General features: G+C 36.8%; 1 protein-coding gene across 2 annotated transcripts in view; it reads left to right on the forward strand.

The window, feature by feature from the left end:
• LOC138306383 (zinc finger protein 234-like) overlaps positions 1-23,208 on the forward strand; it is a 156,696-nt gene that overhangs the window by 13,170 nt on the left and 120,318 nt on the right. Inside the window, exon 3 of one of the 2 annotated variants that reach the window (XM_069246820.1) lies at positions 2,114-4,475. The exons of the other annotated variant lie outside the window; for it this stretch is intronic. Coding sequence (XP_069102921.1) covers positions 2,348-4,135 — 1,788 coding nt within the window. The 5' untranslated portion in view covers positions 2,114-2,347 and the 3' untranslated portion in view covers positions 4,136-4,475. Of the gene's footprint in view, positions 1-2,113; positions 4,476-23,208 lie in introns of those variants that run through there. 2 annotated transcript variants of the gene reach the window in all.

Here is a 23,208-nt window from a genome sequence, read left to right on the forward strand (position 1 = left end):
CTTTTAACTTAAGATTTTCTGTAATGCTTTTCTATATGGAGAATTTTAAGTGAAGGAATTCCATAATGTTACTCAATGTTCTGGAAATTAGGCCTTGACACCATTATTTTTTTCAAAGAATTCTAAATAATCACATCGTCCACAAAGTATTTGATTCTAGTGGGTCCGTTTTATATCCTGCATTTGCCTTCTTGGCAACGTCAATTCATGAACCACAGAAAATATTTGATTGATCCTGTCTATTGCCTCTGTTGGTTCTGCACTCTCACTTGTATTCTTTTCCTTAATTCCCATCCTCAAATCACTGGGGAGTTTTATCAATGTTGGTTCGGCTGCCGCCATTGATCCATTCTATCTGTCTAGATCAGTTTCCAGCATAAAGTAGTGGTTGGTCGGATGACGGGTTAAAGTAATAACATAGATATGTGCCGTAACTGGGCGAATTTTTTTACATGTTATTTTTTTTTTCTCATTGATCTATATAAAAACCACAAAGTTTAATGATTTAAGCTGTGAAAATCATCCAAACAGCTTCAGATGCCTTTTAAACGTTAGTTACAACACAAATTATACATTGTAAAATACTTGTTTTTAGCTATTATAGCTGTGTTTAAGGTGGAAACATCTGCAGAAATCACATAGAACTACTAATCACAATTAAAATATGGACTGAAATTGTTGACCACCATTTGGCTTCATGGTCTGACCGTATGTAATAATTTATCTGCACTATATCAATATAATGAAATATGTCACATATCCTTTCGACGGCCGGCAGGATTCGAACTTGACTCAATTTTGATAGTAGGTTATTACAAATGCCATCTATGAAAGCAGTTTGCATCTAGATTTCGGTTTGATGCCATTTTCACGATGATAACAAACAGTACACACTACAAACAAGCAAAAACAGTCACCGGAAGTCCCCTAAAGGTCACCACGCACGGGTCATGGGAGGCAGAAACCTGCGCGTGGGACTTTTTTTTTTTTTTTTTTTTTTGAAATCGGTGCTATTTTACCCTTCCTTTTCCCTTTCTCTCTATTTTCTCTTACTTTGATATCTCTTCTATCGTTTAAGACCATCTGCATGTCTGTATCTTGATAATTAAGCTCACAACGACAGGTTTCCGGGCACACACTAAAATCCGGATTTCAGACCTCAATTTTTGACTTATTTGGGCATGTTCAAAGGTGATTTGTGACGTCACTAATGCAATGACCGAATCGATATTGACATGCTATATAGGGATGAACATCTCCTTTTCAAAAAAACTAGTATTTAGTTTTCAACGGTCTCAGTGGGGCTCCAGAAGGGTGCATGAAATGGGGCAAATGAATAATTACGCATAACTACGTTACGGCCGTCCAAAGGATATAAACTAAACAATTGAAGTAATTATGGGTAATCTATGTTAAAAGTGAAGATTAATTTCAATGTCTTACCATGTGGTGCAGTGATAATCAACTAATGTGTGCGCGTAATTAGGACGACAACAGGAAACATAATACCACTCGCATGATAAAAATAACATTTAATTTATTTTTAGTAAATTGTAAGAACATGTTGAAAAAGCAGCTTTATTTTTCCTGATATTTGATTTTGGGAATCAAGAATGGGATTTAAATTGCCATAAAATGTTCTGAGCACAGATACAGATTAAAAACAATTTCTCCAAATTCACGGACAAAAAAAAGTCTTGAAGTAAAAAATTAAATTGGTTTACATGATTGCATCCTTGATACTCCAGGGGTTACTATCATATATATATCACTGATGCCACATCCACTTCTGAACTACACTGAAAGCAACATAAGACATGAATTTGGTCCTTTGATGTACATGTACAGCAAATCAAATAACGGTACACTGTGATTGACTGTGTGGCTTTGAAGTCATGCGCTCTCTCTGTAATCTCCAAAGGATTGTGATTGGCCAGTTTTTTCTCCTAGGCTGCTTCCAGTTTTACTATAAAATAGTCCAGGGATACATGGATATAACATCAGTGATAGTAATCCATGGAGCGCCGAGGATGACAGTATTGCATTGCTTACTTTCCCATGCTGATGTTTCAGTCCATACATTGTAATTTAACACATTTTTTTTATATTTCAGATATAAATTACAACGGAAAACTTCAAAGGAGGAGATAACCCATCAAAAGGATATAAATCATTTGAAGGTAACGAAGAGAGAATTCCCAACTTCCCAACAGCGCTACTGTTATTGGAAAATATTGATTGATGTCGATACAGCATACTTAATATCAGCTATATTGATTAAAGTAAAAATTCTCCAAAAGGAGATTCGACGAAACATTTGACTACAGACAAGTCATAAACTATCTCCATGGAGAAATCTTTGCAAAGTTATACACCGACAATGGATAGATTGACCAATCAAAGTGATTCTATAATAATACATACTGAAGAGAAGTCCAATGATGTGTGCGATACCAAAGACCAAACGCTACAGGCACACGGCATGACACATACAGGAGAGAAGCCAAACGAATGCGATGTGCATGGTGAGGGATTTATCGTAGACCAAACAATACATGCACACATCATGGATATGATGGCACGTGCACATTCAGGAGTGAAACCAAACAAATGTGATGTGCTTGGTGAGGGATTTAACGAAGACGAAACGCTTCAAGTGCATGCAGGAGAGAAGATCAACCAAGGTGATTTGCGTGGTGAGGGATTTAACGAAGACCAATCGCTTCAGGCACATAGAGGAGAGAAGCCAACCGATTGTGATGTTCGTGGTGAAGGATTTAATGAAGACCAAACGCTACAGGTGCATGCAGGAGAGAAGTCAAATGAATGTGATGTGCGTAGTGGGGGTTTTAATAGAGACCAAATGCTACACGCTCATACAGGAGAGAAGCCAAATGAATGTGATGTGGGTGGTGAGGGATTTAATGGAGACCAAACCTTACAGGCACACATGATGGATATGATGGCACATGTAGGAGATAAACCGTTCAAATGTGATGTCTGTGGTAAAGGCTTTAGTACGGCGGTGAGTCTTAAGAGGCACAACAGCATTCATACAATGGATAAACCACACAAATGCGATTTCTGTGAGAAGGGATTTAGCCAGGCAAGTGCCCTACAGACACACATGAGGTCACATACAGGAGAGAAACCTTACACGTGTGACATTTGTGGAAAAGGGTTTAGCAGAAAGAACCTACACCAGAGGCATATACGAGCACATACAGGGGAGAGACCATTCGAATGTGATATCTGTGGTAAGGGCTTCAGCGACACAAGCTATCTACGGAAACATCTCAAGGTACATGCAAAAGAGAAGCAATACAAATGTGAAGTCTGTGGTAAGAGGTACGATCAGGCTGATTACTTAAACGCACATCTAAAAACGCACCAAGAAGAGACGTCTTACACGTGTGATATCTGTGGGAAGGTGTTAGGCAGGCCAGGGCTCATGAATCGACACCTCAGGATGCATACAGGAGAGAAGTCGTACGAGTGTGGTGTATGTGATAAGGAATTTGATACAGCGCAATTGCTAAAGAGACATTTTAGAACACACACGGGTGAGAAACCGTACAAATGTGATGTCTGTGACAAGGGGTTTAGCGAGTCAAGTACACTATATAAGCACAAGAGGGTACATACAGGAGAAAAGCCATTCAAATGTGAATTTTGTGAAAAGAGATTCACTCAGCTTGGGCCCCTACAAGTGCACACAAGAATACATACAGGAGAGAAACCGTACAAATGTGAGGTCTGTGGTAAGGGGTTTGGTCAGGGTAGTACCCTACATATGCACATGAGGACACATACAGGAGAAAAACCTTACACATGTGGCGTATGTGGAAAAGGATTTGGCAGGAATGATATTCTACAGAAACACGTAAGAGCACACACGGGAGAGAAACCATACATATGTGATGACTGTGGAAGGGCCTTTACTCAGGCAAGTTCGCTTTACAAGCACACCAAGACGCACGAAAGAAACGCCTACATATGCAAGGTATATGGCAAAGAATTTGATAAGAATGAAACTGGACACAAGCGATTCAAAACATCAATGGCGGAAAAACGTACAACTATATTGTCTGTGGTTAGGGGCTTAGTCAGTCAGAAAACTTCAACAAACATTTGAAAAAAACAAATTCAACGAATGTCTGAAAACGCAAACTTCAACAAACATCTAAAAACGCAAACTTCAACAAACGTCTGAAAACACAAACTTCAACAAACGTCTGAAAAGCAAACTTCAACAAACGTCTAAAAACGCATCAAGGAGCGAAGTCTTATAAATACAAAAGGGTACATCTAAACTGTCTGGTAAAGGGCTTAGTCTGTCAGAAAACTTCAAGAAACATCTGAAACACATCAAGGAGCGAAGTCTTAAATACAAAAGCGTACATTTAAACTTTCTGGTTAGAGGCTTAATAATTCGTCAGTCAGAAAACTTCCAACAAACATCTGAAACCGCATCAAGCAGAAGTTATACCAAACTGTTCAATATACTGTATGTGTTATCAGTCAGAAAACTGTTAAAAACATCTGAAAACGCATCTATACAAAACTGTTCGACTATACTGTATGGTTAGGGGCTTAGTCAGTCAGAAAACTGTTAAACAAACATCTGAAAACGCATCAAGAGAGAAGTCAGCTTATACAGATATGAAATTCCCATCATATGATGGTGAAATTTAAAGCTCTCCATTGTCTTTGAAAGGGCATGAGGCGTCACATATGCTGTAGAGACTTTGCACGGTATGCATAACTCAACGGAAGTTGAGCAACATTTTGTAACATCGACTGACATGGTTGGGAATGTGTTAATTTGAGTAAAAAACCTACCAATCAAGAAACATGTATTGAGACTACCATTGTGTATAAACAAACTCGTGAGACAACCGGTGTATGTGATTTAACTCGACATACTCTGATCTAGGCCGTCGATGTAAATGAGAAATCAACTAGTACTGCGGGATATGTGAATAAAGCTTGTAGTGACATCTTATATTTATTTGATAGCAAAGTCGATATAATGTAGCCAGTTTTAGCTTTATTTCTCTTTTATCAATAAATATCTATATGTATAGATCCTGGTGTCTTGGGAATTGTTTTGCTGTTCAATTGATTTTTATAATTAGGCCACCATCATCTGATATGATGGGGGGTTATTCAAATTGTCTTTCGTCCTTGGTCTGTCGTACGTCGTCTGTTTTCTGGCATCTGTTGCCTTAGTAAGCAATGCTTGTTATGCTATTTCTTGAGAAGTACTCTACGGATATTTCTCCAATTCCATTGGTCCCTAAGAGTATCATGCTGATTTTAAAACTAATCGGAAAAACAATATGGCCACCAGGCAGCCATCTTGGATTTTGGCAGTTGATGTTTTTTTACCGCATTTTCTCAAGAATTACTCAACAGATATCTCTCAAATTTCACATGCATGATTCCCATGGTCCCTTAGAGTGTCATGCTGATTTTAAAACTGATCGGTAAAACAATGTGGCGGCCAGGCCGCCATATTGTATTTTGATAACATATTTAATTTTGTTACCGCTATTTCTCAAAAAGTGCTGAAAGGATTTGTCTCAAATTTCATGTGCAAGTTCCCCTATGACAGTAGTTTTGAATACTTCATTTTGGGACCAATCGGTGAACAAGATGGCCGACAGCCCGCCATCTTGGATTTTGGTGATCGAAGTTTGTTACCGATATTTCTCAGAAAGCACGGAATACATCTGTCTCAAATTTCATATGTATATTCCCCTATGGCCCTAGTTGTGCATATCGCATTCATTTTGGGACTGCCTGCAGGTCGCCATCTAGGATTTTAATAGTTGGAAGTTTGTTATCGCTATTTCTCAGAAAGTATTGAAGCAATCTATCTCAAATGTAGTACAGTACATGTATGTTGTACGTCGTATGTAGTCAAAGTTTGAAATACAGAGAAATTATCCTAACATTGATCACTCTTTGGTAGCCACCAAGATCCTTATGGTCTCTCGTGTATGATATTTTCCTTTTTTAGCCCATCATCATGGTGGGCTATTCAAATCGCCTTTCATCCGTGGTCCGTTGTCCGTCCGTCCGGCCGAGTGGTAAAGATGTACCGACATAGAATCACATGCCCTCCACCTCTGGGTCGCAATTCGAATCCTATGTGGGGCAGTTGTCAGGTAATGACAGCTGGTCGGTGGTTTTTCTCCGGGTACTCCGGCTTTCCTCCACCAACAAACCTGGACGTCCTTAAATGACCCTGGACGTTAAACTAATCAAACCAAACCGTCCGTCCGTTAAAAAATCTTGTTATCGCTACTTCTCAGAAAGTGCTGAAGGGATCTTTCTTAAATTTCATATGTAGGTTCCCCTAGAGCCCTAGTTGAGTATAATGCATTTTGGGACCAATCGGTGAACAAGATGGCCGCCAGGCAGTCATCTTAGATTTTGATCGTTAAAATTTTGTTTTCACAATTTCTCAGAAAGGACTGAAGGGATCTCTGCCAAATTCCATATGCAGGTTCCCCTATGGCCCTAGTTATGCATATTGCATTTGGAAACCAATCGGTCAACAAGATGGCCACCAGGCATCCATCTTGGATTTTGATAGTTAAAGTTTGTTATCGCAATTTCTCAGAAAGTACAGAAAGGATCATTCTCAAATTTCATTTGTGGATTCTTTTTCTTGGATTTTCACAACTGAAGTTTGTTACCGCTATATCTCAGAAAGTATTGAAGGGATCTCTCTCAAATTTCATGTGCAGGTTCCCCTAGTTGTGCATATTGCATCGATTGACAGGTATAGCCTTCTTGGATTTTGATTATTGAAGTTTGTTAGTGTTATATATCTCAAAAAGTACTGAAAGGATCTTTCTCAAATTTCATATGTAGTAATATGTACCCGGTAGTAAACGTTTAAAAAGCAGAGAAAAGATCCTCTTTCCATTGTCAGACGTAGATCATTCTTTGATTGGCGCAAGGATCCCTCTGGGATTATTAACTAAGTTATAAACTAATTTGAATGAAACTTACTTTTGTATTTAGACTTTCATTAGTAAGATCGAAAGAAGAACATTTTCGTTTATGGATACATTGTTCTAAGCAATAATATTGATTGCTATTTGACTTTGCTAATATGAATTTGAAAGATCTCGGACGAGTTTGAAAATCATTACGAGAGTGATATTAACCCCTGCGGAATTGAGTGTGTCATACCATGGTTTACCATAGTAAACTGAAAGGAAGTTCAGAGGAAATATTCTGAACCAATCAAAGGCCAACTAAAGTGTCCTTTTATTATAAGTATCATATATAGGTCTAGCACCTTATTTGTGTTAAACATGTGAAGCAACCTTTTACCCATTCCTGATACCCCAGGGTTTCTGATCTGGACTATCTCATAGTAAAACTGGAGGCATCATAACAGAACAGGTAATTTAGCCAGAAATACATATAAAATAACAATGTATTTCTGGCTATTTTTTCATATAGAAACTATACATGGCCCTGTGCTGTAACTTTCAAAGAAATGTTTAAAGGCCTGTAACTGGTTCAGACTTGTTCCCTGAAGCTGCCTCAGGTTTCACGATGAGATTGTCCGGGAATGTAGAGATCACATATATGATGGGAACACCAGGAGTATCGAGGGTGATTTCACTTGTGTATTTGTATAACAACAATTGTAATAAAAAGAAGAAAGTCTAGTTTCTGAAAATAACGTTAAAATTATGTCAACGTAATTAAGAAACATACCAAATGTCTCTCTGAAAAAATATCCAATTTTTAGCCCACTATCATCAGATGGTGGGCTATTCAAATCGCCTTTCGTCCGTGGTCCGTCCGTCCTTCCGTCCGTTAACAATTCTTGTTACCGCTATTTCTCAGAAAGTGCTGAAGGGATCTTCTTTTAATTTCACACGTAGGTTCCCCTAGAGCCCTAGTTGTGCATATTGCATTTTGGGACCAATCGGTCAACAAGATGGCCGACTGGCGACCATCTTGGATTTTGATAGTTAAAGTTTGTTACCGCTATTTCTCAGAAAGTACTGAAGGAATTTTTCTCAAATTTCATATGTAGGTTCCCCTAGGACCCTAGTTGTGCATATTGTATTTTGGGACCGATCGGTCAACAAGATGACCGACCAGCGGCCATCTTGGATTTTGATAGTTAAAGTTTGTTACCGCTATTTCTCAGAAAGTACTGAAGGGATCCTTCTCAAATTTCATATGTAGGTTCCCCTTGGACCCTAGTTGTGCATATTGCATTTTGGGACAGATCGGTCAACAAGATGGCCGACCGGCGGCCATCTTGGATTTTGATAGTTAAAGTTTGTTACCGCTATTTCTCAGAAAGTACTGAAGGGATCTTTCTCAAATTTCATATGTAGGTTCCCCTAGGACCCTAGTTGTGCATATTGCATTTTGGGACAGATCGGTCAACAAGATGGCCGACCGGCGGCCATCTTGGATTTTGATAGTTAAAGTTTGTTACCGCTATTTCTCAGAAAGTACTGAAGGGATCTTTCTCAAATTTCATATGTAGGTTCCCCTAGGACCCTAGTTGTGCATATTGCATTTTGGGACCGATCGGTCAACAAGATGGCTGACCGGCGGCCATCTTGGATTTTGATAGTTAAAGTTTGTTACCGCTATTTCTCAGAAAGTACTGAAGGAATTTTTCTCAAATTTCATATGTAGGTTCCCCTAGGACCCTAGTTGTGCATATTGTATTTTGGGACCGATCGGTCAACAAGATGACCGACCAGCGGCCATCTTGGATTTTGATAGTTAAAGTTTGTTACCGCTATTTCTCAGAAAGTACTGAAGGGATCCTTCTCAAATTTCATATGTATGTTCCCCTTGGACCCTAGTTGTGCATATTGCATTTTGGGACAGATCGGTCAACAAGATGGCCGACCGGCGGCCATCTTGGATTTTGATAGTTAAAGTTTGTTACCGCTATTTCTCAGAAAGTACTGAAGGAATCTTTCTCAAATTTCATATGTAGGTTCCCCTAGGACCGTTGTTGTGCATATTGCATTTTGGGACAGATCGGTCAACAAGATGGCCGACCGGCGGCCATCTTGGATTTTGATAGTTAAAGTTTGTTACCGCTATTTCTCAGAAAGTACTGGAGGAATCTTTCTCAAATTTCATATGTAGGTTCCCCTAGGACCGTTGTTGTGCATATTGCATTTTGGGACCGATCGGTCAACAAGATGGCCGACCGGCGGCCATCTTGGATTTTGATAGTCAAAGTTTGTTACCGCTATTTCTCAGAAAGTACTGAAGGGATCCTTCTCAAATTTCATATGTATGATCCCCTTGGACCCAAGTTGTGCATATTGCATTTTGGGACAGATCGGTCAACAAGATGGCCGACCGGCGGCCATCTTGGATTTTGATAGTTAAAGTTTGTTACCGCTATTTCTCAGAAAGTACTGAAGGAATCTTTCTCAAATTTCATGTGCAGGTTCCCCGAGGGGTCTAGTGCATTTTTGGACTTATCGGTCAGCAAGATGATCGACAGGTAGCCATCTTGGATTTTGATAATTGAAGTTTGTTATTGCTACATATCTCAGAAAGTACCAAAACAATCTTTCTCAAGTTTCATATATAGTATGTAGTAAAAGTTTGAAAAGCAGAGAAAAGATCCCTCTTTCTGTTGTCAGACATATAGATCATTCTTTGGTGGGCGCCAACGCCAAGATCCCTCTGGGATCTCTTGTCATACCATACATTCCGTTCAATGTAAAGCCATCATCTATGCTTCAATTTGGTCCTTTGACATAGATGAAAACAATTGAATAACGGTACACTGTGGTTGACCAAGGATTCATCTACATATTTGGGTTGACTGTGCGACTTTGAAGTCGTGCGTCATTGTTCAACAATAAAATGTAGTTTTTAGCTCACCGGCCCTTTGGGCCGGTGTGAGCTTATGTCATGGCCCGGCGTCCGTCGTCCGTCCGTCTGTCCGTCAACATTTTCTTTAAATCACTACTAGTCATAGACTTCTGCATGGATTGTAACCAAATTTGGCCACAAACATCCTTGGGGGAGGGGAACAGAACTTGTATAAATTTTGGCTCTGACCCCCCGGGGCCAGGAGGGGCGGGGCCCAATAGAGGAAATAGAGATAAATCCTATAAATCGCTACTTGTCCTAGAGTTCTGCATGGATTGTAACCAAAATTAGCCACAAACATCCTTGGGGGAAGGGGAACAGAACTTTTATAAATTTTGTCTCTGGTCCCCCGGGGACAGGAGGGGTGGGGCCCAATAGGGGAAATAGAGGTAAATCCTTTAAATCGCTAGCTACTAGTCATAGAGTTCTGAATGGAATGTAACCAAATTTGGCCACAAACATCATCCTTGGCGGAAGGGGAACAGAACTTTTATAAATTTTGGCTCTGGTCCCCCGGGGGCAGGAGGGGCGGGCCCCAATAGGGGAAATAGGGGTAAATCCTTTAAATCGCTATTAGTCATAGAGTTCTGAATGGAATGTAACTAAATTTGGCCCCAAAAATCCTTGTGGGAAGGGGAACAGAATTTGTATAAATTTTGGCTTTGGTCCCTCAGGGGCAGGAGGGGCGGGGCCTAATAGGGGAAATAGAGGTAAATCCTTTAAATCGATACTACCGGTAGTCATAGAGTTCAACATAAATTGTAACCAAATTTGGCCACAAACATCCTTAGGGAAGGGGAACAGAACTTGTATAAATTTTGTCTCTGGTCCCCCGGGGACAGGAGGGGTGGGGCCCAATAGGGGAAATAGAGGTAATTTCTTTAAATCGCTAGCTACTAGTCATAGAGTTCTGAATGGAATGTAACCAAATTTGGCCACAAACATCATCCTTGGCGGAAGGGGAACAGAGCTTTTATAAATTTTGGCTCTGGTCCCCTGGGGGCAGGAGGGGCGGGGCCCAATAGGGGAAATAGAGGTAAATCCTTTAAATCGCTACTAGTCATAGAGTTTTCAATGGAATGTAACTAAATTTGGCCCCAACAATCCTTGTGGGAAGGGGAACAGAATTTGTATAAATTTTGGCTCTGGTCCCCCAGGGGCAGGAGGGGCGGGGCCTAATAGGGGAAATAGAGGTAAATCCTTTAAATCGATACTTGTCATAGAGTTCTACATGAATTGTAACCAAATTTGGCCACAAACATCCTTGGGGAAGGGGAACAGAACTTGTATAAATTTTGTCTCTGGTCCCCCGGGGACAGGAGGGGTGGGGCCCAATAGGGGAAATAGAGGTAATTTCTTTAAATCGCTAGCTACTAGTCATAGAGTTCTGAATGGAATGTAACCAAATTTGGCCACAAACATCATCCTTGGGGGAAGGGGAACAGAACTTGTATAAATTTTGGCTCTGGTCCCCCGGGGGCAGGAGGGGCGGGGCCCAATAGGGGAAATAGGGGTAAATCCTTTAAATCGCTACTAGTCATAGAGTTCTGAATGGAATGTAACTAAATTTGGCCCCAAAAATCCTTGTGGGAAGGGGAACAGAATTTGTATAAATTTTGGCTTTGGTCCCTCAGGGGCAGGAGGGGCGGGGCCTAATAGGGGAAATAGAGGTAAATCCTTTAAATCGATACTACCGGTAGTCATAGAGTTCTACATAAATTGTAACCAAATTTGGCCACAAACATCCTTGGGGGAAGGGGAACAGAACTTGTATAAATTTTGGCTCTGGTCCCCCGGGGGCAGGAGGGGCGGGGCCAAAAAGGGGAATTATAGGTAAATCCTATAAATCGGTACTTGTCCTAGAGTTCTGCATGGATTGTACCCAAATTTGGCCAGAAATACCCATGGGAGAATAAGAACTGAGTTTGTATAAATTTTGGCTCTGGTCCCGGGGGGCAGGAGGGGCGGGGCCCAATAGGGGAATTAAAGGCAAATCCTATAAATCGGTACTTGTCCTAGAGTTCTGCATGGATTGTTTTTTTTTTAATTTTTTATTTTCGAACATTTTACACAGCACATATAAAATGTATATTTAAATGGACACTAACACACAAACACTTGCATATGCACTCATTCACAATACTTAAAAACATCAAATTGTACGTTATGAGACATCCATAAAAACATATATTAGCCATTAATAGCAAACCATAACGCACATATATGCATGCTCTCACTCTCTCATTCTCACACACACACACATACACACAAAATTACACACTCACATACATACAGACAGACAGACAGACAGACATACTAAAGAAGAAAGATAAGAAGGAAGAAGACAGAAGAGGGAGGAGGTACCGTTACACATACACTATATTATAGTTTAAATATATTATATTAAATAAAAAAAATGAAAAATTGTTCTGAAGAATCGTTGTGCTGATCAGCTATTTAAACCCCAGCAAAAGATAAAAAAGAAAATTAAAGTAAGTTAGCAGTAGTAAAAGACTAAGTGAAAGACTAGGGTAAAGGTATATACTTAAAGGTCCAATAAAGGTTTCCATTTCCTCCAGCCTATTTCAAATTGCCTTTTAACATGGTCACTTTGACTAAAAAACATATATTTTTGAACTAAAAAATTATCCTTAATTACATTTATAAGAGCATTGATATTTAAAGAGTTGCTAATACATCTGGTTTTATAAATGTAATGTTTCATAATTATCAAAATTTCATTGTCAACAGAGCTACAATTTTGTAAAACTATTCCAAAAAGAAATGAATCTTTATTACATGCAAAGGGAATAAACAATAAATCTAATAAAGTTTCAAAATTTTGAAGCAGAGTTTGCACCTCTTTGCGTATAATTGTCTCCCTTTCTCTATTACATAAAGTACACATAGGACTAGGGTTTATTCCTATCTTATGAAGGAAGGTATTAGTAACTAAATATATGATGAATATTATGACTTGAAACCATATCAATTTGGAATTTTTTGTTACCTTAAATGGAAGAGTATATATTTTTAACCACATTTCTGTATCAAAGTTAAAGCTCAAATTCCATTTTCTAGTACCCGTTGGAGTTGTTGATGGAGTTATGATAAACCTATAGAAGTCTTTCACACCCTTTTTGCTTTTAAAGAAAATTTCTAATAATTGTGGTATATAAAAGGGTATGAAAATTTCTCTGGTTTTATTTCGAGATTTCTTAAATAGCGCTTTATTGACAATATTAGTCCATGGTATTGTAAACAATTAGTATCAATTCCAAATTTTTGTATAAATTCGTCAAAAGAAAGAAAAGTAAAATTGTCAGAATTTTTCATCAAATCATTTAAAATTAAAGTACCTGACCTAAACCAATTGGGGTAAAAAACAAATTTATTATCAACTTTAATATCATTGTTGTACCAGAGAGGTGTTTTGAGGATACACTCTTGTCTATTTAGCCTCATATCTTCAGACTAGTTTAATTTATCCCATGCTTTAAAGATATCTTTCCAAAATTGATTACGACATCTGGATATACACAATTTTACATAATCCTTCCCACAATTATATATCTTATTCAAATCTAGAGTTGACTTGAGGATCAGATACCATTTGCCTGAAGACGAGAAAAATCTTCTAACCCATCCTAACTTTAATGAATGGATGAAAGCATACAAGTCAATCATCTTAAGTCCACCATCTGCATAATTTTGAATCATAACATCTGATTTGATCTTATGGCATTTACCATTCCACAAAAAATCGAGTAATAAAGAATTTATTGTAGCTAAATATTTTTTCTGGTGGGTTTGGTAGGGTTATAAATAGATAGTTAAGTTGCGAGATCAATAAAGATTTAATAACATTGATTTTCCCAATTGGAGTCAAGCTCCTCCTCTTCCAAACAGTAAGAAGTGACTTGAGTTTTACAATTTTTTTTGTCAAAATTCATTTTTGGTATTTGATCTAAATCAACTGAAAATTCAACCCCCAAAAATGTAAATCTGGTTTTCCCCCACTGTAAATTCAAATCTGGCCTATATGTTACATTACTGTATTTATAGCTCCCTAACCATATAACTTGTGTTTTACTAGTATTAATATTTAAACCTGAATTTTTTGCATAGTTATTCAACTCAGATATAGACTCATTAAGAGCCATCTCTGACCCATCTAGTATTAAACCAGTGTCATCTGCATATTGCACGTTCAAAATTGGTACATTATCTACATCATTGCCTTTAATATGATTATTATTTCTAATTCTTGCAACTAGAACTTCTGCACATATAATAAAAATGTAGGGAGCTATTGGATCTCCTTGACGACAACCTCTTTGTATACTGATACGTTCCGATAAATTTCCCCCTTGATTAATTGAAGAATATACATTATTGTTAAATAATTTTAACCACTTTCTTATTTCTGGTCCAAAGTTAAAATAGTTAAAAACTTTATCAATAAATCTCCATGAAACGGAGTCAAATGCCTTTTCGAAATCTACTAACATCAACACACCTGGAATATTTAAATCTTCAACATATTGCATTACATCATACACTGTGCGGATATTTTCACCTATATACCTACCAGATAAAAAGCCAGTCTGATCTTCATTGATAATTTTATCTAAAACTGTTTTGATTCTTTGTGAAATTACCCCTGAAGCAATTTTATATGTAATATTTAAGAGTGTAATTGGCCTCCAGTTTTTTAAGGAGTGGCGTGGCTTATCTCCCTTGGGAATACACACAATAATTCCATGTCTTTGGGTAACTGAACATTGACCTACTAAAAAACCATGATTTAAAGAGCGCACAACAAAACTACCTAAATTCCTCCAAAAAACTTTAAAAAATTCTGAAGTGAAACCATCTGACCCTGGACTCTTATTATTTTTCATACCTCTTAGAACTTTTCCTGCTTCCTCAAACGTTATCTTACCCTCTAAGCTATCTGACTCAGTATTTTGACAGGACTTCCTCTTGTTTAGTTATATTATCTCCATTATCTTTTTTTGTATTTCATGTATGATCTTAGAAGTGAAATTTCTGTTTTCTAAATTTAAAAAATATGATGTTGGTTTCTCCCCCTCCTCAATCCATTTTGCCCTTTGATCTAATTAGACTGCCCTTAACTTTTTTAACACGTACAGCTTCCAACTCCTTTCTTAATCTATCTAATTGTTCATGGTCAGGATCAGTTTCCGCCTCTAATAATTCTATTGAAGTCTTAAGATTATTCTCAAGTAGATTAGCTTGTTTTTTCCTAAAAGATGAATATGATATAGATCTACTCCTTATTTCCATAGGTAATGTTTCCAGAAATAATTGATAATTTATTAAAAACTGTATATCACTGTAAGAAATATTTTCAATAGAATTAAAATTATACACAGGTAAACAGTACTGCAGCTTGACCTCCTCAATACAAGTTTTAATCATTTCAAGATATTCAGATTCAAATAATAAAGAGTTGTTAAATTTCCAAAGTCCCTTCCCTTTTTTAAATTCATTCAAAGTCAAAGATAATGTTGGGATAGAATGGTCAGATCTATAACCCAGTTCAATTCTGGACCTATTAACACTAGAAAGAAGAGTTTCGGATATTAAAAAGAAGTCCAGTCTTGCTTGTTTTATAGGATTTACGTTTCGCCAGGTATAACGCCTAGTATCTGGATGGTGCTCCCTAAAAATGTCAATTAAACTATAATTTTGATTGATTTCCAAGACTTTATTTCTGGCTGCAGGATTATTCAATGTCTTTAATTATTATCGTAGTCTAAAGTCATAAAAGCTTGGTGTGTCCTGGTTTGGTCCATAAAAAGAGATAAGTGTTGTTCTGGACCCATCAATAACTATATCAAGAGCAAGAAAATCACCACTCGAGTCCCTTTTTTCTTTATATACTTTAAATTCAAAGTTATTATTCAAAAGGATTGCCACGCCACGTGCATTAGATTAAAAAGAACTAAAATATGTGTGATATCCCCATTCTTTTTTAATAATTTGTTCCTGGTCAGAAGAAAAATGAGTGTCCTGTAAACAATATATACTATATCGTTTATCTCTTAAATAAGAAAATACGTCTTTCCTTTTGACCCTGTCACCCAACCCCTGACAGTTCGCTGATAGCACCGTGATGTCATTGGTGTTCATGATATCATATGTGTAACCAGATGACTTGGCACCTCCCAACAAAGAGAAAGTAGAACATAAAGAAAGAAAAAAGAGTAAAGGAGAAGAAGAAAGTAAAACATACAAACCATGGTCAGAGAACAGTGACTCACTATCCACTACACACCTGCTCACAACAAAAACACACCGACCGTCCACTACACACCTGCTCACAACCAAAACACATCGGCCGTCGACTACACGTGTGCCAAACCGGAAATAACAGAGTGGAGATAAAACGAAGTAATAGGAAGAAACCCGGAGCTCGGGAATCCGGAAAGAAAGCTAGCTACACACCAACACATATTTTAAACACATATTTTAAAACAAGATTTAGTTTTGTTTGTTTTTGAAATTAATCAATTACATACTTCCACGATATAAAATTTCAATAATAAGTGGTAGACATCAAGGTTTGTCAACGTAAGAAAAGTAAATGTAAAAAAAAAAAATAACACACAAAACACAGAAAGAAGAATGGAAAAAAAATAATAAAATAAAAACGAGAAAAAAATTGAAAGAGTTATCTGGTTCTTTTTGTTTTACATAAATGAATAGATTTCCCATTCATGCCTAAAGCATACATATTACGTTACACTGTTCTAGAACATGCATATACTGTATGGTATAAATTTACTATTTAGTGTTCGTTACATGTACTTTAATAACTAACGCAGGACCCAGGCACGCTCACAGTTCAAATAATTTGTTAAAGATATATATACAATTTATTGCTTTGAACATGTAAACCGTAAACACCGTAAAAGCATAACGTGTATACATAAATGTGTACAACCACATCGCTACCGTGTCCCACCGAAGTGGAAGCAGTGACCATAGCATGCCTGTGTCACCCCTGACTTCCCCTGCAGTGTAAATTTAATCGGTTTAATCAGAGCAGAGATTTTAAATCTCTGATCAGAGGTATTCCGATACGTTTTAATATTCAAATTTTCCGCGAAAACAAACGTATCGGAATATCTCTGACTAAACCGATTGAATTACACTGCAGGGGAAGTCACTCTAATCGCTCTTCACTAGGACGTTGCTTTCGATGTCACAAGTCAGAAAGCGCCGGTAATTTTGGATTAAAATATTGCGTTCGACTATATAGACATCGTTTATATGCTTTTGCATGGTATGTGTGTGATTATGGATTATCGGAGGACTGATGCGTGACTATGACTCTAGGAAAAAAAGGTATACTATTGTGGAAAAATTAACTTTAATCGAGGTGGGGGTAAAAATTCCAATATGGCGACTGTCGTCCCTTTCTCTGTTTTATAGTAAATATCGAGGTCAAATATCCCGATTTTTTAATAATTTTTCAAATCTCGTATTTTTCGGAAAAAAATCACATGACTGTCATATATACTCATCAGTCCATCCACCAAATATAAAAAATGTATGACAACATCCATTTTCATTGAGTTGGCCCCCTGTGGCCTGTGTGTGCGTGTGTATTAATTAGCGCGCACAGGCGCATTTAAAATATAATATTTTAATCACAACCCACACTTTATATGAAAAGAAAAAGTTAAATGAAGTCTTCACCGGCATTTGGCCCTGTATACGTTCTTCCTCTCAACACGTGTAATATTGTGATACAGTACCACAAATATGCAGAGAAAGGAATGTACACAGAGCCAAACCCCTGTGGTTGTATACGAATGTTCTTTACAAAGGAACTCGCATGCATGTGTGTGTGTGTGTGTGTGTGTGTGTGTGTGTGTGTGTGTGTGTGTGTGTGTGTGTGTGTGTGTGTGTGTGTCTGCGCGCGCAGGCGCATATAAAATACACTATTCAATCACAACCCACACTTTATGATAGCACGACAATATTCAGTTAAGTGATAACAGAGTAAATTGTACAAAAAAATATTGTATATTACATTGTACTGTATTTTACACAGATCACCGGCGCTTCTTTACTCCTTTCCTCCATATGCGTAATACTGTGACACAGTACCACACATATGCAAAGAGAAAAAGGTGCACAGAGCCAAGCCCCTGTGGTTGTATATGAAAGTTCATTACATATGAATTATTACATTCATTACATGTAAAAATTCAGTTAAAGATGCTCCACCGCCGACAGAGCATAATTGGTGTTCAATCGTGTATATATATGCCTAATTAACACAAAAAAATATTATGTAATAATCTATTTCGCCTTTTTAATATTTTAAATTTTAAGTAAAATTAGAAGCTCAAACTTTTCAATGGTGGTAATGGTATAAAGTAAGTAACTTTTGTAACTGAAGAAAAATACTAAATCGTCTGCTCCTGTTTTTGATAGTGAAAAAGTACCATTTGTCAGCGGTGGAGCATCTTTATGAGTGATATTTTCACGTTTAAGTACATTGCACCGGCGCTTGGCTCTGTACACATCTTTCCTCCCCACATGTGTAATACTGTGACACAGTACCACATATATGCAAAGAAAAAAGGTCTACAGATCTAGAGCCAAGCCCCTGTGGTTGTAAGTTCATTACATATATGAACTTATAATAGCAGTGTACTAATTTGCAAAAAAAAAACCCGATTAAGATGTATGCTATAAGGCTACTTTCATACAAAACTTGAGTTCACAGAGTCAAAAAGTACTTTTACAGCGGGATATATACATAATTCACACCATGTATTATTTCACACAAGAGTGGTACATTTTCGTAGGACTATGCACATTCATGGAATAGACAAGAAGCAGTTCAATTATAGAACTATTTGGAATTTCATAGAATGTACGGGTTTCAGATCAACAGATTTATACACAAAACCCAAACCGATAACTGCATATTTCATGGAATATATAAGCCGAGTGTGAATTGAGACTAATTTGTACACCAAACCCCAATAAACTTGCAATGTAAATGCAATATACGTAGAATCAATTGCACAATATATATTGATAAATATTATACTTTCACTGATATGCTGAAGGTTAGTATGACTCACCGAGATGATATAGTATCAATTGGCTATTTAAATTATCATATGCAGTACGGTTTTATGCGTTGCATTACAGGAAAGGAAATGAAATTAATGTGAAGTATGTAAACAAACACAACACAGACAAAAATAAGATGGGGAAAAAGTAATGTTTCAGTTCCTGGTGTACATGCCATACTCACGTATTTAGGAAATTGAGGAAAAGCGGAGGGTGTTGTATCCCAAACTCAAAGAACTACGGCGCGAAGGCCACCGAGTGAAACTAGTTCGATCGCGAGATAAACTTATTGTAGACGGTCATTTATACACGGAGGATGTTGTAACGGAAGATAAACCTAGAGAAGCACCGAATGGACATATAACTGTCAACGAAGTTAAAGTGAATAGTCGGGCATAGAAAACCAGTCTAAATGCGTTCATTGGCCTTCCAAAAGTTCTCACATATTAATAGGACGGTCAAGTTCTGCTTAGTTTCCAGTTCTGACCATTAAAGTAAAGAAAAGTTGAAAGCGTTGAAAGCGAGGCTGCGTGGTAAGGTAACCACAGACATAGTGAGCCGGGAGGACGTTTTAGAATTCCCAAACTTTAAATTAATTTCTTCGTACGCAGACAGATTTTGACGAGAGATTTTATTTTTCTATTTCATAAGAAATAATACTGGATACATTCACACCATTTTTATCAACTTTAGCCATCCTTGCCCGACTGTTCACTTTAACGCTACTGGTGCTAGACCAAGGGACGACACTAGCAGAAGATATAGTAGTGCCGTTAGATCGTTTGATAGGCCTCGTGATAACGGGACTCCAGAACGTATGGATTCACGATCAGTGGGACAGGGATTTGGTGAATCCAGAGTCACTCCCCCTGCTAAGCGCGGTAGATTTTCCTCGGGTAGTTAACAGATTTAATACTCGGACGTCATACAATCCTCGAAGAGGAGGGAGCTCCTCTACAGTCCCGACTGACGAGGAAACTTCAGTTAAAACCGTCTAGGATCCCGCGGAGGAAGAACCGTCCTTAAATGACTCGTTTAAAATTATTTGTGTAACTGAAAATGGTCTTGTAGGTAAACTTAAATATCCAGAGTTTATGGATTACATACTGAAGTATGATATGATTTGTATCACTGAGTCAAAAACTGATGAGGCAGACTCTATAGATATTGATGGGTACACGGTATATTGTAAGCACAGAAAGTCATTATCTACTAAAAAATATGGTGGAATAATTGTTTATGTAAAAAATGAATATGCTAAACACATTACGTGTACTTACCTGAAAACAGATTCTAAACATACTTTATGGATTAAAATGAATAGTTCTGTACTTAATTGCCAAGGCAACGTATTATTTGCTTTAAATTATATTCCCCCAGCTAATTCTAATTATTCTTCAATCGATTGTTATGAGGAAAGTGAGAATGAATTTTTGAATCTAAGTGGAGATTTTAATTATAAGTATATATGTCTGCTTGGTGATTTTAATAGTAGAACTGCAGAACAACCTGATTTTGTTGAAGTATCGGATGTACTTTTTAACCACTCTGATATTCACAAATTTGAAGAAATTCAAGTATCTCAGATGAGAAGCTCTGAGGATAAAGTGTGTAATAATTGTGGTAAACATTTGCTAAACATGTGTAATAATTGCAATATTTTTATTTTGAACGGTCGAATGGGAGATGATGGTGGAGTCGGTAAGTTAACTTGTAAAAACCAAAGTGTTGTGGATTATTGTATAAGTAATTTTGACTTTTTAAAGTTAGTAAATGAGTTCTCGATTAACGAATTCTCCACATTGTTGTCAGATGTACACTGTCCGATTCACTTATGTTTATAAAAAAATGTAATATTTCTGATACAAGCGAAATCTTCATTGTTGAAACCTAAAAAGTGGAATGATGCTGGTAAAGGATTATTTGTTGATTATGTTTCCGAAAGGTTTCCCTATATCGAAAATATCGTAGACGCTATGTGTAATAGCGAAACTGATAATTTAAATTCACTTGATGAAACTGTAAATATAATGTGTGAAATCTTCGTCGATGCTGCCAAACATGCATTTGGTATAAACCAACCTGTTAAGAAGTATCAGAAGTTTCAAAAACCTTGGTTTACAACTGAATGTAAATCTGCTAGACAGAACTACAGAAAAGCCAAGAGATTATACAAAAGATATGGTGATATTGCGCTCAAAGAAAATTTATATGATAAGGAAGTTATCGTAAAACACTGAAATCTGCTGTGACTTCACATAAGAAGAATATAAAAACCAAGTTAAATAATCTAAGATCTAGAAACCCAAAAGAATATTGGAAAATATTAAATCAAGGTAATTCCACAAATAAATCGTGTAAGGCAAGCATCGATGAATTATTCAACTTTTTTGGTACATATTTTAATAATAATGTTGAAGGTGATATTGACCATGTACTATCAATTGAAGAAATCAAAGAGTTGTCGAACCTAGGTGCTCATGATATCTTGAATCAACAAATATCAGCATCTGAAATACTTAATTGTGTCAGCAAATTAAGAAGCAATAAGGCTGTTGGTGAGGACTTAGTTTGTAATGAATATATTAAATCTACTATTGATATTATGATTCCCGTATATGTAAAAGTTTTTAACTACATATTTGACACTGCATGGTATCATTCCAAAGTCGTGGCTTATGGGAAATATTATACCTGTATATAAAAATAAAGGGGATAGGTTTGACGCAAAAAAATTACAGACCTATCATTCTTGTTAGTTGTTTGGGTAAGCTATTTACTACTATCATTGATGAAAGACTAAATAACTATGCCAATAGCATTGAACTTATACTTGAAAACCAAGCAGGATTTCGAAAGCAATACTCTACCTTAGATCACATATTTTCGTTATATTCTTTAATTGAGCTGTCAAAGCAATTTAAACAACGTATGTATTGTGCTTTTATAGATTTCAAAAAAGCTTTTGACAGTGTCTGGAGATTAGGATTATGGAACAAATTAATATCAAGTGGTATAAATGGAAAGTGTTTTAATGTAATATTAAATATGTATAATGACATTAAAGCTAATGTCGTTAAAGGTAAATCAGTTTCTAACATATTTAATTGTAACTCTGGAGTGAGACAAGGAGAAAACTTATCCCCATTTTTATTTTCAATATTTTTAAACGATTTAGAAGACTTTTTTTAAATTGTATGTCTTACTGTATGCTGACGATACTATATTACTTGCAGACTCTGCTGAAGATTTACAAAAGCAACTTAATGTATTTTATAATTATTCCAAGCTATGGCACTTTAAAGTTAACATCGATAAGACGAAAGTTATGGTTTTTGGTAGAGGGAATCTATCTCGAGATATAAGGTTCACTTTTAATGGTAACAACGTGGAAATTGTGAAAAATTTCAAACATCTTGGTGTTTATTTCACCAAAAATGGCTTCACGCAGTTTAATGTTAAGAAATTATATGAAAAGGGTATAAAAGCGATGTATGGTGCCATTGCTAAATGTAGGAGTCATAATCTATCTATTGATTGTGATTTAGATATTTTTGATAAAGCTATAAAACCTGTTATATTATACGGTTGTGAGGTTTGGGGATTTTGTGATTGTAAACTTTTAGAACGTCTCCACCTTAAATTTTGTAAACATATTCTTAAGTTGAAAACATCAACACCCAACTTCATGGTATACGGGGAACTTGGTAGATTCCCATTATCTGTCAGTATTAAAGTTCGCATGATTGGCTATTGGGCAAGGATGATCGAATCGTCACATAACAAGCTTAATTATAAACTGCTCCAGATTACTAATAATTATAATACACAGTGGTTAAAATGTATTAAAAGTATTTTTGAAGAATGTAATCTTGTTAATGTTTTCGAGAGGGGCAATTCACTAGTTCACATTGTTTGAAAAAAGTTATTTTCCATGCCCTCAAATGTAATTTTATATATAGTTGGAAAAAATGATGTTTTCAACTCTCCGAAAGGTACCAATTATAGAATTTATAAGCATGATTTGATTTTTGAAAACTATTTGATTGTTCTTCCTCCACGTCTGGCGAAGGCCTATTGTAAATTTAGAACATGTAATGTAAAACTAGCGGTTGAATGTGGCAGATGGATTAATATACCAAGACAACAACGATTTTGTAGCATGTGTAACTTAAACGAAAT

The sequence above is a fragment of the Argopecten irradians genome, chromosome 13 (genome assembly GCF_041381155.1).
Source record: "Argopecten irradians isolate NY chromosome 13, Ai_NY, whole genome shotgun sequence".
Lineage (NCBI taxonomy): Eukaryota > Metazoa > Mollusca > Bivalvia > Pectinida > Pectinidae > Argopecten > Argopecten irradians.